We start from the raw sequence: 17482 nt of genomic DNA, 5'->3' as shown, positions 1-17482 counted from the left end.
CGTGGCGGCGTCAAAAGCTTAGGCGGGAAGAGAGGCGGGGGCTGATTTGCTATTCCTGATGATGCGAGGGGGTGAAGGAAAAATGTGCCAAGGGCGTGGTTGTTAATTCCAGGAAGGCAGGAGGCTATTTATAAAGGTAACATGTGCATATGCTTAGCCTCCTTTTTCTGTTTAGCCTTTCTTTTCTTCAACAAAATTAATTCAAATTTGATGTAGCAAATCGTAAATTTAGCATCTACGTCGGTCTAATATCTGCTTGAATTAAAGATTGGTCATTTTCATTCCCCAAAATTATTTCATTGCATTACTTAACCCCTTAAATCATTTTTAGCTTATTTTACACCAGACCATTAAAAATGCTTAACCCCTTAAACCATTTTTGGCTTATTTTACCCTCAACTATTGAAAATGGTCCACTCGACTTCCTAATAATATTTATCTTTCTTTTTCTCTCCACATATAAGATAGTATACTTTAAGTTGTAACATTTTACAACTATAGATGTCACATTTATCTAAGTTTGAAAACATTTTTTATTTTTTTATGATTGTTTGCTTAAATACTAGACTTAGTTACGCCCAACCTAGGTAAATAGTGATAAAGAAGTTCTTTTTAAAGAAGTGAAAAGAACCATTTTTAATTGTTTGTAGTGTAAAATTATGAGCCAAAGGAATAGTTTAGGGTAGATAAGTTATCCAGTGAAATAGTTTAAAGCGAGTAAAATGGACTTTTTTTTTCAAAAATCGAAGCGAATTAAGACGATACTCCCAAGGTTTATTTTCACCTGAATGTGTAAAATTGTTTTTATTTTTGCTCAACCATCAACATGAAAAGAGAATACTTATAGTTCAAAGATAAATTCATCCACGCCTTGATGTGGCAAATCCAATTGATCTAGTATCCATCTCGTCCTAAATCTTTTCAGATTGAAACCTTCCTTGTAGGGTGGGGTAAAAGCAACCATTGAAATTCCTGAACAACCGGTGTTCATTTTCGTTTTTTTTGCCGAGCAATTAAAAATGGTTATAAATGAAAACAAATATGGAGGCAGAGATAAGAAACAATTTTATTGTACATCCACCATTTTTTATTCTTAACTGTATTCTTACGGAAATTACCTTTTTATATTTGTAGTATTACCGTATTTCTAAATACACCAGTATTATGATCCATTTCTTTATTTGATCAATGATTTACAGGACATTAACTCATCAATCAAATTCCTGACTTGAGTACAAGGTTAAAGAGGAGATAATTTGTAAAGTATGACCTTGAATTTATTTCATAGTATTATATAGTTGTGTAAAGTTAAAGAGTAAATTCCTTGTATACCCTTGAAAACTCACTCAATCCCATTCATACCCCTAAAATTTACCCGATCCCTTCTATACCTCTGAAATTTCAACTTGATCCCTTCCATGTCCCTGCCGTTATATTTTTTTGTCATTTCACTCTTAAGTTTGGTTCAAATGTCTTTTATTATGCTCTTGATGATTTAGGTTTGAAAACGATTGAAAATTTTGTTTGAGTGCACAATATGTGCATTTTATGAAACTAATGAGACCAAATATTTAGTGCGAAAAATTTTGACATAAATTTTGAAAATAAAACAAACGTAATAAATTAAAATTCTTATTTGAGATTTTAATAGGACGATGGTTTTTTAGTAGCATTCATAAAAAATATCATGAGTATTGGTAGTCCTATCTTTTATGAATGCTCATCATTTTTATGACATTTTAAAAAATAAAATAAATACATATTTTTTATTTCATTATCTAAAAATAAATTTTACCATAAATAATGTATCTCACGGCAAATTCATAAATAGAATAGTCTCATGTGACTAACTTATACATTTTCAGTTTATAAATTATATGTTCATCCAAAGGGTAAAAAAATGATCATTTTTATTGGAATTAGATGGTTAAGTGACGGGAGGGGCATTTAAAGGATCAAAATCAAATTTTGGGGTATATAAGGAAATAAGCAAAAATCAGGGGCATATAAGGGATTAGCTAAAATTTCAGGCACATACGAGGGGTTTTCTCAAAGTTAAATGTGTGATTCTATTGTTCAATATTTTCCAACAGTTACTCCCTTCGTCCCAATATGTAGCAACCTAGTATGGAATTAGATTCGTAGTACTAGGATGGGTCTAATCCAAATTCGTAGTCTAAGGATGGGTCTAATCTTATCCTATATTGCTACATATTGGGATGGAAGGAGTATTACCCTTTTCTTCAAACATGATATTTCAATATTTTTATACCCTTTTTGTGTTCGATTTTTTTTCCAGAGAATCTACTTCACAGTTTCCGTGGAGACGGGATACTTAACCCTAATCCCCACTGCCACCTCATTCCCTTCTGTTTCCTTTTTTTTTCTCCTCCACACAATCGGTGATGCAGACGCATCAACGGCGGAAGCCACCGCCTGCCGCGGTGCAGGTCGCCTCCAAGCAGGCTGCCCCGCGGAGGACGCTTGGCCCGCTCTCCTTCACCAGTGCCTTGCTCTCCCTCCTCCGCCAGCACTGGGGAAGGCAACACCACGCGGAGCTGCTCCCGCTGGCTTAGGAATGCGTGTGCATGTGGCGGTGAAGCGGCGTGCGAGCTCTCGTGCCACCACCCCCGTCGACGAGGAGCACGAGCTCCTCCGTCCTTCCGCCCCTACGCCGCAGTGTTACCCCTCGCATTCCATTCCACTCCGGCTAATTCCTCCACCTCCCACGCCAGCAGTGCTTCACCGCCGCTTGCATCCCTTCGTCATGTGTGTTTTTCTCTTTTTTTTTTTGCTTGATGATTTCCTTTCTGATTTTTTTCTCCGGCTTATATGGATAGTGTCGATTTCCCTGTCCCATCCTCTTGAATCCCCCAATTCCACATGTACCAGCTATCAGGTACCATACACCATGTAGCTTGTACCATACTAGTACCAGGTATCAGCCTGTGTTGTGTTGTGTTGCTCCGGCTGCAAAGGAGCGACACCGGCGACGAGATATCGTGCGTACGATGCCGAGGAGGAATTGAATAGGTATCACGCGCTATGGTATGTGGTACCAGGTATCAGACTATCAGGAGGGAGCACACGTAAAATCTCACAAGGAAAGGGAGGAATCACTTAAAGTATCCCGTAGCAACGGGTTGTGTAACTGCGTTTTTTTTTTTCTTTTTACCGTTTTCAGCCGTAAAAGGCAGGCATTGCCACGAGGAACCAGTCCTCCCAAGTCCGAAGTCCCAACTCCCCGGGCCAGTCAAAACCAAAGTCAAACTTCTCTCCTTGAACGTGGACGCCGGGCCCCACTCCCCCCCGGCGGAACAGGGACAAAGCCGTAAATTCCGCCCCGTTTCGCTGTGCCGTGCCGTCCCTTCCCCTCCCGTGCGCCTCGGCCTCGCCTAGTGTTTGAGGGGTCCAAAGTCTCCGTGTCGTCTCCACGACTCCACTTGCTCTCCTCTCGCTCTCGCTCTCCCTCTTCCTCCCTCCTCCAGATCGATGCGTCGGCGGTAGATCTCGCTCGCCTCCTCCCCTCCTGCTCGACGGCGAGGAGAGCCACTAGCCATGGGGAACTGCTGCTCCGACGAGATGGGCGGCGGCGGCGGCCACGCGGGCCGCCACTCCGTCGGCCCCGCGGCGGCCGCGGCTGCGGCGGCGGCGGAGGCCGCGTCCGCCGCGGCCGACCGCTTCCTCCGCTCCCGCGGCGCCGGCGCGTCCACGCAGGTCGAGGTGCGGAAAACCCACACACAACGCACACACCGCCTCACGCCCCATCCATGCGGTTTAATTCTGCTTCACACCATAGCAGTAGTAGTAGTAGTAGCGCGCCGCCAGGTGCTCGCGAGCGAGCGCGCGTGGGTGGCCGTGCCATTGCGCCGGGTGCGCTTCGGTTGCGTGCGTCGCTGGCGGTTCTCCAGTTTCGCGCCGTTCTGCGTGAGTCTCGTGGTTTGCGCCTTGCCGCGACGGGACTAGCGGATGCGTGTTGTCTGCGCCTCAGCTAATTTACTCCGCTACCTGTTCTCAGCCTTGCAAACAAACAAACAAAAAAAAGGAGAAAAAACCCGAGGGATTTCGTGTTGATCGGGATAAAAAACCATTACACGACGATGATTGGGAGCGGGCGTGAAATCTGAGCATGCCGTGTGCTCTTGGTTTGACACGGCACTGAACATTCTGATGTTCTGACGGCTGCAGCAGTTGGCTGCTGATGTTCTTCTAATTGATAACGTTGCGTAAAAGATGATTTACTGTATTTGTTGTTTATTAGTAAGATTTTGTGCCTGAACGCTTGGGAGTCTGCAAGTTGTGTGGCTAAGTATTCTGTCATTTCATACTACCTGACCTGGTAGTTAATCCAAAAACTTCAAATATTTAATACTGTGATGTTGCTTCATGTGATGACTATTATGATGCATGTGCATTGTATAAATTTATGTCTTGTTTGGATTTACTGATAGAAATGCAATTACCGAACTGATGAGGGTGTGTTTAATTGTGTTTTATTTTGACAAGAACTCTGTATAACCTGTTGAAACAGTTATCTCTCTCTGCATCAAATTTGGGCGACCAAGAATTCTTTACCAAGGTATGCTCCAGGTTTTCACTTGTTGCATTTTGTTAGTTTTGCTATTTTCTTATTTCAGTTTATAACTGATCGGTATTCTGGTCTGTTAGGTATCTACGATGAGCATTACTATTGCATGACATCTCTGTTTTTGATTAGTTAAGAATCATTAGATTTTTAGAGAAATTATTGTGAATAACTTTATTTTCACTTCTATCAAGGAACCACAAACTCAAATTCGAATTCCAAATAGCTGAGAGCTACCATGTTAAAGAGCAATACTTGTAAAAAAAAACTGCAATTCTGTCAGAAAGCCACATCAGTTGTCAACATGCTACCATGTCTGTCCATGCTGGACTACTCACTTCTCATCCCATTTTCCACCTTCATTGGTGTGTTGACAACTTGACATATTTTTATAGGCATGCTATCCCTGAATACCTTACCCCTTAGCTTTCCATGGTGCTGGGGAGATGAGGGTGTCACCCTTGTCCTCCTTTGAACCTGCTACTCCACTACTGCCTCCGTTCAGTTCCTGTCTCCCAAACACACAAACCTGTGGCAATTGACATTGTCATACCATGGTGGTATTTTGGCAAACTAAGACTTACCCAGTGAATTGTTGGCAATGATCATACTTGAGCTTGAACAGTTGCATATACTAGTTTGTTGGCTGCCTGAGCTGCCTTCTAAGTTACCTGTTATAAGTTTCATGCTGGTGGCTCCTACCGTCCGGAGACTATTTTGTAAAACCTACAGATGAATATTTTGGAAGTCCATGCTACGTGCCTATATCCAATCATAATTCACACCCAACCAAATTTAACGTGAATACGTGATATCAGTAAATATCCATCCATATCCAAAAGGACATAGTCCATATAACTGCAAATTACAAATTGTTCTGTTTACAAACCAGAGCGCCCATGCCATTATCATGGAAGCCTCGGTGAATATTTGTGCAGAAATAGTTGCAGTCACCTTTCTTTTGACATGCATGCCATCCTGAATATTTAATGAATTCTGCTTGTGCTGTCTAGTTATACTTCCCTTAATATTTTATCATCTTTTCTCAGAGCAATCCCATGGTCATTGTATATTCTAAAAGCAAAGAAGGAGCACTTGAAGAACTTGGGCGTACTGAAGTAATATTGAATTCTTTGAACCCATCTTGGAATGCAAGAATCAACGTGCACTACCAGTTTGAGGTTCTTCAACCAATTGTGTAAGCATCTGTTACAATTTACTGTAAAATTGTCACATGGTACCCATTAATTATGCTATTCTTTTAACAGCTAACTTTCTTTACAGGTTTCAGGTATATGACATTGATCCACAGTTTCATGATGTCAATGAAAAGGTAATTTGGTTAGTTGTTTTCGTTCTTGCTTTCAAATATCTTTTTGTCCATTCAGCCAGTTATAAAGTCCAAAGATGACAAGATCTGGCATGTTAGAGGGACCCTTTGGTCAGCAGGGATAAATGTAGCGTAAATTCAGTTATTTGTGAGTTAGGTTGAATGAAGTCTTAATTTTATGCCTAACATAAAATAAACTCCATACTAAGAATTAACGCTTGTGCTTATGATAACTATAGATTTGAATTACCTTAGTTTGCTCTTTCTAGTCCCTAGCATTTCCTTGTGCTGATGTTATTAAGCTACATTTAAATGCAGAAGTTTGATTCTTCTAGGATGTTAGAGCATCTGATGTATGGACTATTGAGCACATTCTTCTTTCGTTCTTCTTTCAGTTACTTTACAATACTTACTCTAATATGATATTCAACACAGATGCTTAAACTGGAAGAGCAACAATTTCTTGGGGAGGCTGTCTGTCTTTTGTCTGAGGTATGCCTGACTTTGGCTAAAAAAATTTTGTGGTCATTTATTCCTCTCGGTTATTTAGTATACATAATACCTTATGTTGACACATGATTTCTTATTGTGTACTGTTTGTCATGGAATGGAGAACTTTAAAACTCATTGAAAAGGCCTTAAACGTAAGGTGGATTCCATGTATTCTTCCTACTCTTCAATTTGTCATATATGAAATTTATACACTATTGGAGTTGTTTTGATAATTTAAAGGTAAAAGGAAACTTAACCTGTGAAGGAAAACTTAACTGTTCTGTACTGTTTCTGTTATAGACCAGGTTCATCCTGTCACATGCATGTATATATAGCTTCTGCCATTTTGGTAGCCCTACAAAACAACACCCATAAATTCCTGTAGTTTTACTATGAGCACATCTCTTTTCATAATTGCAAAGTTACACTTGTATCAGATTAAGAGTAACGCCAATTCAAAAGCCTGTATTATTAGTCTGTTTGAAGATTACTCCTTATGTTAGATGCTTGGCGTTTTTAATTTTTTACAAGATCATGATGTTTTTGCAGGTTATCACTAAACAAAACAGACTGTTGACTCTAAAGCTTGGCGTTTCCGAACATAACCTACCAAATCCTAGTAAATTTGGTGAACTAAATGTTCAGGCGGAAGAAAGTGCTGGTTCAAAAGCAATAATGGAGATGGTATTCCGCTGTTCAGATCTTGAAATCAAGGACCTTCTCTCAAAAAGTGTAAGCTTATGTTTCTATTACCTTGTTCATTTTTATTTTGTATGTATTTACCATTGTTGTACCTGCAGTTCGTCCATGCCTCTCTGTACCTAAACATGACTTGTTTATTCTGTGTATTGTAAGTGTTTTTACCATTCTAAGTTTGCTTGTTACAGGATCCCTTTTTACTAATATCTAGAATATCAGAGAGTGGAGTGCCTGTTCCAATTTGTAAGACGGAAGTAAGGAAGAACGACCTCAATCCCAAGTGGAAGCCAGTGATCTTGAATCTCCAACAGATTGGAAGTAAGGCATGAGAACTTTCTTCATCCTTTTGCATTTTCTATTTATGTTGGCCAATGACCAATGATTTGTATGAAACTAACCAGGTATATTCTGTTGCAGGAGAACCCTTTAATCATAGAGTGCTTCAACTTCAGTAGCAACGGCAAACATGACCTAGTAGGGTAATTATTCTCTTTTTGTATGCTTTTTGCACACTATAAATGCATGTCCTTTTATTTTTTGCTGTTACTTTAATCCCTTTACTAGTATGTTCTATGGTACCTTAGATCCCAGGCTATTAATTGTTGAATTCCAATTTGTTTTCTGATTAATCGTATCTCACCATGCTTTTTGCTCTGATTGTAAATGCATGTCCCTTTATTAATTTTGTTTTTGCTGTTTATTCTGTTTACTAGTATGTTCTATGGTACCTTAGATCCTGGGCCATTAATTGTTGAATTCCAATTTCTTTTCTGATTAGATACCCTTTGTAATTCGACAGCAAGATAGTAAAATCGGTTGCAGAATTGGAAAAGATGTATCATAGTCAGGATGGTGAAAATTTCTTTGTTCCTGCCAGCACTGCTCATGATAGTCACAGTAAGGAGGTAATATTTGTTACTGTAGAACTCTGCGGTTGCTATATTGTAGTAACTGAGTGTTACTATTGCATGCAGGTACTAAAGAGTCAGGTGTATGTGGAGAAATATCTTGAGAACAACAGACAGACTTTTCTAGATTATATTTCTGCTGGGTGCCAATTGAATTTTATGGTAGCCGTAGACTTCACAGGTGTGCTAGTTCTTGCTGATCTTACCCTATTTCAGCTCTCTAGTTCATAATCTCATACTTAATTCGTTGCCCTCGATGTTTTGTGCTCTGTAGCTTCAAATGGAAATCCACGGCTTCCAGATTCCTTGCATTATATTGATCCCACTGGTCGGCCAAATGCATATCAGAGAGTAAGCAATTGATTCATTATCTCTTAGTTCTTGTGTTCCGATGGCCCTCTGAGAACATTGATTTAAGTACTTCCACTGTTTTTTATTGGTGGCAGGCAATACTGGAAGTAGGAGATGTACTACAGTACTATGACCCAGCTAAGCGGTTTCCCTCATGGGGCTTTGGTGCTAGACCTATTGATGGTCCTGTTTCCCACTGTTTCAACCTGAATGGTAGCACCTATCAACCTGAGGTATTCTACTTTTTGCTACCTTAATTACTACCGACTTCTGCAGAAGAATTACCAAGTGCCACATCTGGGAAACAAACATGGAAATCTTCCTTTTCTTGCCCATCTTATTTTAGTTTACAACACATTTCTTTCTCTTTTGTAAGAAATTTTGTACTTGGTGTTTTATGGTTTTGAGATGTTTCTTGAAGTTATCTGTTAGCTGTTTGCCTATTGCCTGAGTGCCTGACTATATCAAACTTCCTTAGGTTGAGGGAATACAAGGGATTATGTCAGCTTATATCAGTGCGCTTCGTAATGTCTCATTGGCTGGGCCCACCCTATTTGGTCCAGTAGTTAGCACTGCTACGGCAATAGCAAACCAATCACTTGCCAACAACCAGCAGAAATACTTTGTTCTGTTAATAGTCACGGTATGCATAAAGAGGAACCCATGTTTTCCTAAAATAATATTTTTTTTTTCTTCTGTGCTGTCAATGTTATTCTTTTTGTTGTCCAGGATGGTGTGGTGACTGATTTCCAAGAGACTATCGATGCAATCATAAAGGCATCTGATTTTCCTTTGTCCATTCTTGTTGTTGGAGTTGGTGGAGCGGACTTCAAGGAAATGGAGGTAATGGGACTGGAAAATTTCTTGCACTTTTATGATTCGTCTGCATATTTCTTATCAGAGCTAAAATTCAAGCGTTAACCATATCATCTGTCAGTTCTATTTTTTCTGAAGTTTTTTGTCTACATAAATATGACAGATTGTACCGTAATGCCATGATGTGATTGGCTGATTGCTAATGCTTTAGCGTCATACAAAAAATGTGGAACCTCAAGTTGATGTTAAAATTTCACCTTGCAGTTTCTAGATCCAAATAAAGGAGAGAGACTAGAAAGCTCAACAGGAAGAGTGGCATCAAGGGATATGATACAGTTCGCCCCAATGAAGGATGCCCATGGTATGCATTTCCTTCTGCATGTGATGATTCTTGGTATCTTGCGTTACATGGAAAACTAAGCAAATGTGATAATTCAATTCTGTGCTTGCAGGCAGTGGGATTTCGACAGTTCAGTCACTTCTTGCTGAAATACCAGGGCAGTTCATGACTTACATGAGAACAAGAGAAATTCAAGCAATCAGTTAATATATGGTGCCGTCTATTTGTGATTCTTAGTTGATAGAAGATGCACATTCTAATGGTCTTGTTGGTATGGTTTTGGCTGTTGGGCCACATCATCATGCAAATTTTAAAGCCATTGATGTGTGAAAAGGTGGAAAGATGGATAGTCTGGACATGTTACAAGTAAGAAATATGGATCTGCTGGAAATTTGTATCCAAGGTCTAATATCAGTGGCGCATTGTCCGTACTTGTCTTGTTGCTACTCATGTCGACAATGTGGTGCAGGGCAATTGAATTGAGGCATGAATTGCTTGGCACTGCAGATTGGAAACTGTTGTCTCTGAAGAAACATTTGAATTGTGTATGATTCGTGTAAAGGTCAAAGGTTCGTAGTTTCGAACTTGCTGCTCAAATCAAGCGAGTGGTAGTTTTTTTTTCTTCTATATTCTGGTTATGAGTGCTGAGTTTCCTCAGATTAGCGGTTTCTATCTGGGGTTCGTCTTCTTCATACCTGCGTGTAAGATCATGTCTTGAAATTAAGGGTTTGAACCCCATGTTGACTCTTTGTGCGTACCTGGTAAAAAACACTTTTGTCAGTAACTCTACCATGTTCTGGTGTTATATTGATGTTACATATAGTTCTGTTAGAAGTTAATTATGCTTATTGAGGGTTGTACCAATTGCGTTGTCGTGATATTTATTGTTGTTATACCTGCATTGTCGTTACAACTATCATTATCTTGTCTCAGGGTACCTGCACTGACGCTTTGATGTGTTTAAATTTTTGTTAGTATTAGTACAATCTCAGAAACTTGTACCAAGAATACTCCACTTAGGGCTGTGCGTCAGTGCAGTGCAGTTCTCAATCTTCACATAATTCTGAAGCCAGAGTAGCTTGCAATACTTCCCCTGCTATTGCGATGTCAATGCCACCGCATGATGCATCGGAAAGCTCTTCTATATGGAATTCTGGATGATTAAGGGGGTGTTTGGGAGAGAGAATAAACTCTAGTCCCTCTCTCTAGGGATTTATTTTTTTGGAGAGAGGGACTAAAGTCTCTCCCAAACACCCCCTAATTCCGTCAGCTGCTGCGCGTTGCATCTACCTGATTGTTGAATCATTTACCAACTTTGTCGTGTTCTTGAGCTATCGTCTATGTCCAGAACTCCGCCGGTGCACGACATGACGAGGATAATATAATATAAACAACGTGATACTTAGGTTCTGTTTGGATACCCCGACTAAATTTTAGGTCCTATTTGGATACCCCGACTAAATTTTAGTCCATGTTTTGGGTTCTTATATTTTGATTATTCATAAATTTTTCTCCAATCACTCTTCATTTAAACCCCCAAATCTTATTTCTAGTCCTATTTCTAATATATTAGTCATCAGTCTACTATTGAATAATCAGATAAATCAAGTATTTTAAGTACGAACAAAAATATTTATGAAAATTCATGTATAAGTATTACCATTTTGACTATTTTAAGTAGGAACCAAAATATTTATAAAAATTCATGTATAAGTATTACCATTTTGACCGTTCCTGATTTTGGCCATACATAAAATTCGATTTTCTTTCTATTTCTTTAGCACATCATACAGTCTATTGGTAAATAGTTAAATTGGTAAATATATAAAAAGACCATTTTACTCACTTGAACTATTTTGGCGAAGCACTTAAACCCCTAAATAATTTTTCGTTTTATACCCCCAAACTATTAAAAGTGGTTCCCCTTATTGTCTAATAATATTTCTTATTTTTTTTTATCTCTCTACATATAAGTCATAATATGTTTGTTCGACTATCAATATTCGTTGTTAACTTTCTCGATGTTCGTACCGTGCGCTGTTGAGCCAATGCCATGAAGCAGCAACTAGCGTTTATGTGTGTTGTGTCATCACCTGATTAGAGCTAGCTCTACCGCCCTATTTATATTTTAAACCTGCGGCCGTCACTGTCAGAAGTTATGCCAAACGGGACCTTAACTTTCAATAGTATGTCCCGCTAAAACTAGAATACAGTCCGTAAGCGGGTACAAATTGCAGTTCTACAGGATTCAGGTTCTAGAATCGCAATATAATAATATCACAAGGGGAGGAGATGTCTAAAAAGAGGACAAATCTCATTCAGTGGAGATCTCGTCGGAACAGGAGCTACGCATTTCCTGCACGCGGTGGCCACTAGTTGTGGACATGTGGTCCCATTATAATTAAGAATTCCTAGACAGGTCTTAAGATGTTGCGTGATGGTAAAATCATGGGTGAATACTTAAATCCTAATCCTGATGCAAATGAATACTTACGTACGTGCATTCAATTATGCTTTTAATTAATATAGGACTTTTGTATCTTGAAGGGTGTGTTCGGGGCACACTTGTTGTGTCTTGTGTAATAAAAGAACTATGAGATGAAGGGATTAATGAGCATAGAATTATGCTAGATTAAAGATTGCCAAAACACAAAAAATAGGGGAAAAAATGTAATTATCGATTCAATGACAGAGGAGAAACGCATAGCTCAAGATACAAGAAGAAAACATTAGTTGAGACCTTATGCTTATTTTACTCTAAAATTACTTTAGAATAGCCCATTCCATAGTAACTTCAAAGGAATTTGTAGTACTTTGTTCTAAAAAACTATAAAGATTTTTTTTCCCAGAATACAAATCTATAATTTTGATATTTTTACTTTGTTCCGAAAGGAGCTGAAAGGCTTATTCAAATAAAGAGTTGTTTTTGGAGTTCCAAAGGACACTTTATTCCTGATTTTTCCTATTCCCATACTTTCAAAACCGTGCGCTTCAAAGGAGCCTTAGGTTGTTTTCTTCCCCTTTTTTCCCAACTGACCTCCCTTTTTTTCCCTGCACACACTTTTCTAACTACTAAATGATGTTTTTTTTTTCAATTTTCTATAGGAAAGCTGCCTTAAACAATTATATTAATCAAATTTTCAAGGTTTTTAGACGAATACTTAGTTAATCACACGTTGATGGGGAACACCATTTTTTGTGCGGGGAGGTGGAGTTACCTGAACTCAGCCTTAGGGTTTATTTAGAACGCACGACTTTACAAGGCTCCATATAAACTAGTTTAATTCTTGTAATTTTTTCTCTCAAAATCTTCCATTTCAAGAGACCATATATCTTCTGATATAATTATTTGTCAATAACATTATAAATTCCCTATGTCTGAAAATATAAGATGAAAAAAATAATATTTATATCATTTAACTAATTAATAATGCATATGTTAAGCATACCACATGTGATATCTCATATCAGATTTGCATCTAAAAGTATTTTTTTATAGCTATTGATAAATTGACGGTCAAAGTATAATAGTAGTAATACATAGTCGTAAAAACAAATTAATATGTAGTATTATATAATTGTGAGCTAGCTAAATTAACCGTGTGTTGCTCGCATTCCCCTCTGTGACAATTAATCTGCATGGAAACGTGCGACGCGTGCAAAAGCTAGCTCCCCTCGCACCGTATGGCATCGATCGAGCCGTCACGTCCGTCGTCCGGCCCATCTCTAGACAGCCATAGCCAGTATGACCCGTTTGGTACACTGCACGTAAGTGCATGATCATGGAGATGGACGACCAATTGTACTCCTTACTGCGTATCTTTGACTAGTGGCCCGGCCGCTGCATAGATCGATCCTATGTAATCGTGTGGACCACACGATATCTCTTGCGTGGTGCTGAGCGTGATGGATCATCGGCTTCCGGTTGGCCGGCGCCGGCCATTCTTTCAGTGAACGCAACCCCCTCAGTATCTGTCTAGGCACCATCCTGTCGGGCAACTTGTTTTTTTGCAAATTAAGTTGCAATTGACTCTAAACGATTATGTACACTATCATACACCACTCAGAAATTAAAGTTGCTGGACTCTTAACCCCTAGTTCCCAATTTATCTTCATTGTTTTCCGCGAGCACGCTTTTCAAACTACTAAACAGTGTGTGCTTTGTAAAAAGTTTCTATACGAAAGTTGCTTTAAAAAATCATATTAATCATTTTTCAAGTTTTTCAGCTAACACTTAATTAATCATGCTTTAATTTATCGCTCCGTTTTGCGTGCGGAGGGGAGAGATTCCCAACCCCTACACCCAAGCTATGATTTAGGGTCGTCGGGGATACATGCTTTCATGATTTCATCTACTTGGTCCCATGATGAGATATCGTCCGTCCTCACCGTGTCATAGGCATAGCACTCTATGGAAATTGATGCATATGACCCAACCATCTGTTTTATATCCGACTAAATATACTTGTATATTATTGGCAGACTACACTTATATAAATAGTTGTAAATTTGTGTATTATTGACTGCTCCGTTAATAATACACAAGTGTACGACTATTCATTGATAATACCTTCTACTGGTTTTCCTTTCTCCTAATTCAGAACTTCCACCCTTGCTTGAGTAAATGGTGTATATAGTAGAATGAATTTTATTTTATATCTACTTTAATCATCATCTGTTTTTAAGCTTGCCCGGACTATAAAAAATATATATCTAGATCACCTTACAAGATCAAGTTGATGTTATGAAATATCAACTTTACGGTGAAAAGCCTTAATTTAAACCTCTAAATCGGAAGATGAATTCTAATCACTTGGGTGGAGGTCCACCTGTTTATTGCATGTCAACTAAATGGTTATGAATTTTTTTTAAAAAAAAATTGACAAGATAGATCAATATGTAATATTCACTCCGTAAACATGCAAGTTCAGATTCAACATTTACAGGTTGTAACATAAATAACAAATATAATTGCAAATATACCTTACTAATTTGAGTTTTATTTTTTATTTTTGTTATAATTTGTAGAAGTTGAATTTTAATGTTTGTGGAGTGATATATTACATATTGATTTATATTGTCAATTTTTTTTATAATTGTTTAGATGGCATGCAATAAACGGATGAACATCCACCGGGTGATTAAAAGAGTTTCCCCTCTCAATCGTGACAGGCCGTCTTGCGTGAAAAGAAAATCACACAGAGTCCTCCAAATGGCCCAGAGCTACTTTCATATTCCAAATTAAAGGGTATCAATGAAGTACCTACCTGAGTTCGCCTTGATCTAGCTAGGGTTTAGAATTTGGTGCATGGTTCCCTTATTGTGTTTATTTATTTGTAAATAGAAATTTAATCTAAATTGAATGTCACAAGCTTTGGATTCATATAGGGTTTTAGAACACATAAATTTTGGGTTTGTGCACTGGAAGAAGGACATAAAACATTTATAGAAATTTTGAAGGAAGTTATTTAATTTCATGCAAGAGAGATGCTCGAGAGGGAAATCAAGAGAGCGCACGAGCTGACGAGCTAGGAGAAATGAAGAAAAAATTTCTAATGATCAAAATCCTCCAAATTTCATTTGAATATTCTTCAATTATATCCTAATTAATAATAGATATGTATTATACCGTTCCACTATATAGCAGCGCATGTTATCTCAGAGCAACTCTGAACAGCTAAATCCATGAGGAATTAATAACATGAAAAAACATTCATACCCTTGTTTTTTTTTAAATGATCCTATACTTTGTATGTCGTACATATAATAGCTCACAAATCACAATCTAATCATGTAGGTGGGATCTAAGATGTGCTGCTGGTTCTCGTCTTTTAGAGTTTTAGAGTTTGTGTTAAGTATTCACGGGGTGAGAGTGTGGTGTCGTGTGTGTAGCGGTGCGTGCGTCTGTGGTGTAAAAAGAAGAGTGTGTGTGTGCGCGCCGGAAGGCATGTGCACGTAGGGAAATTAACAACCACGTTTGAGGTATACACGTAAGAGGTATGCCAAGGCAAACTCAAAGACTTTCTCCGCTTCAGTTTGCTTCTTTTCTTCTTCCATATCAAAGCAAAAAGATAGTATTCTCCCGACGAGACCCATATCGATCATATCCATTCCCAGTATCCAACTTCGAATTAATCTCGAGCGATTATATTTCTCCTGTGGCTCCACTAATTATCTAGTACTACGTATTTTTTAGCTTGATAATTAGCTCAATCAATCAAGAAAGCGATCGATTCAGAGAGCTAGCGCGAAGCTGACCAAGATCTCCAAAGCAGCAAACTAATTAAGGTGGAGCATCGGAGGCATGGTAAGCGGCCTCTACCTGACGACCATCCGCAGCCTCGTCGGCCTCGGCCGGACCAATCGCCGCCGCCGCCGCAAGCTTGGGCCGGCAGCGGCAGCTCAGCCATGTCGTCGCGGCAGCCGATAGGATCCGGAGGCGGCGGCGCGCCCCCGGATTGGCACGACGTCGAGCCGCAGCGGCAGCCGGTGGACGACGTGGTCACCGTGGCCGCCGCCGCAGCCTACCTCGCCGCGCCGGCCGGGGCGACGCTGTCGTCGGAATCAGCTGACCGGCGGTGGCGGCCGGTGGGGCCTTCAGCCGCCGCCGCCGCCGCTGCCCTGCAGGCCGTGGAGGCGCAAGGTACGTACGTGTTACAGTTGCACACACGTAATCCAACTATCCAAGTACGTAATTAAGCTGCCATGATCGCTATGATTAACCGTAAGCTATCTACAAGAGTATGGATCCATCGGTTTATCTATCTATTAGAAACTTCGGGCAATCAAATTTACCTATTTCGTGTAGATTAAGATGGTTAAATTAGTGTTCCAGACCTCCAATACGTCGTATGATTTTTTTCTTAATTAAACTACTAAAAAATTTAATTAAGTTTGTAGTAAAATAATGTAACATTTTTAATACAAAATAAACATTATATCAAAATATATTTAATGTTAAATTTAATGAAACTAGTTTGGTGTTATAGGTGTTAATATTTTTTCTATAAACTTATCAAATCTAAAAGTATAGAAAGAATTAAACGACTTATAATATAAAACGGATAGAGTAACTATAATCACGTATCGGCTGTTTAATAATCCCACATAATTTGATAATAACTTAGAGTGATTAACTTGCTGTATGGTTCTTGAAAAATATAGTAGCTTGCGAGTGATTTCTACTCGTGTTAAAGCAAATTTTCTTCTTGAAAGCAAAAGGGGGAAGAACGCAATTCTGAACGTGCGCGTGTGCCTGACTGCAGGTGCGGCGGCGGCGGAGCGGCACTACCGTGGCGTGCGGCGGCGGCCGTGGGGCAAGTGGGCGGCGGAGATCCGGGACCCCAACAAGGCGGCGCGCGTCTGGCTGGGCACCTTCGACACCGCCGAGGCCGCCGCCGCCGCCTACGACGACGCCGCGCTCCGCTTCAAGGGCGCGAAGGCCAAGCTCAACTTCCCCGAGCGCGTCCGCGGCCGCACCGGCCAGGGCGGCTTCCTCGTCTCCCCCGCTGTGCCCCGCCCGCCGCCGCATGGTGTTCCCGCTCCCGCGCCCGCCGTGGCGCCGGCGCCGTTCCCCGACCTGATCCAGTACGCGCGGCTGCTGCGGAGCGGGGAGGACGCCGCCGCCGCCGCCGCCGCCGTGGCCGGCATTGCGGCCACCGCGGCGCCGGCGGCGCAGATCCTGGACTTCGCGGCGCAGCGGCTCGTCGGGGTCTCTCCGGCGATGGCGCCGCGCCCGCCGTCGACGCTGCCGACGACGACGACCGCAGCGTCGTCGCCGAGCGCGTGGCCTCACGGCGGCGGCCACGGGAGCTAGCACGCGCGAGAGAGATCGAATACGCTCGTGTCATCGTGGGCATGCATGGGTGGCGGCCATATTTTTTGTTTTTTTCAGCATCTGTGCTGTGTGCGTGTGCATGTCCTTGCAACGGGGTAGTTTAATTTGGTTTGTGCCTTTGTCT

At 40.4% G+C, this 17482-nt stretch overlaps 2 protein-coding genes across 4 annotated transcripts; both read left to right on the top strand.

Moving 5' to 3' along the window:
- The first annotated feature begins 3391 nt into the window (after nucleotides 1–3391).
- LOC127763118 (protein BONZAI 1-like) lies at nucleotides 3392–10422 on the top strand. Of its 3 annotated transcripts, XR_008015678.1 has the most exons (17): nucleotides 3395–3723; nucleotides 4532–4579; nucleotides 5635–5783; nucleotides 5870–5918; nucleotides 6351–6407; nucleotides 6957–7139; nucleotides 7295–7429; nucleotides 7524–7585; nucleotides 7906–8011; nucleotides 8081–8195; nucleotides 8289–8365; nucleotides 8461–8598; nucleotides 8844–9008; nucleotides 9095–9208; nucleotides 9446–9542; nucleotides 9634–9887; nucleotides 9991–10422. XR_008015678.1 is itself a non-coding variant. In XM_052287735.1 (16 exons), exons 1-16 carry the CDS (start codon nucleotides 3559–3561, stop codon nucleotides 9726–9728), a joined length of 1755 nt encoding a protein of 584 aa, XP_052143695.1. In that variant the 5' UTR covers nucleotides 3395–3558; the 3' UTR covers nucleotides 9729–10422. The 3 variants fall into 3 exon arrangements, 2 of the variants coding, with proteins under 2 accessions (XP_052143696.1, XP_052143695.1); XM_052287735.1 differs by having other exon boundaries at nucleotides 9634–10422; XM_052287736.1 differs by lacking the exons at nucleotides 9634–9887; nucleotides 9991–10422 and having other exon boundaries at nucleotides 3392–3723; nucleotides 9345–9483.
- Nucleotides 10423–15425: 5003 nt separating this feature from the next.
- On the top strand, nucleotides 15426–17482 carry LOC127763984 (ethylene-responsive transcription factor ERF110-like). Its single transcript, XM_052288788.1, has 2 exons — nucleotides 15426–16164; nucleotides 16787–17482. Exons 1-2 carry the CDS (start codon nucleotides 15930–15932, stop codon nucleotides 17335–17337), a joined length of 786 nt encoding a protein of 261 aa, XP_052144748.1. The 5' UTR covers nucleotides 15426–15929; the 3' UTR covers nucleotides 17338–17482.

Source organism: Oryza glaberrima, chromosome 2 (genome assembly GCF_000147395.1).
Source record: "Oryza glaberrima chromosome 2, OglaRS2, whole genome shotgun sequence".
In the NCBI taxonomy this organism is placed as follows: domain Eukaryota; kingdom Viridiplantae; phylum Streptophyta; class Magnoliopsida; order Poales; family Poaceae; genus Oryza; species Oryza glaberrima.
The sequence above is the reverse complement of the archived record's forward strand: the minus strand, read 5'-3'. Positions and strand labels throughout refer to the sequence as shown.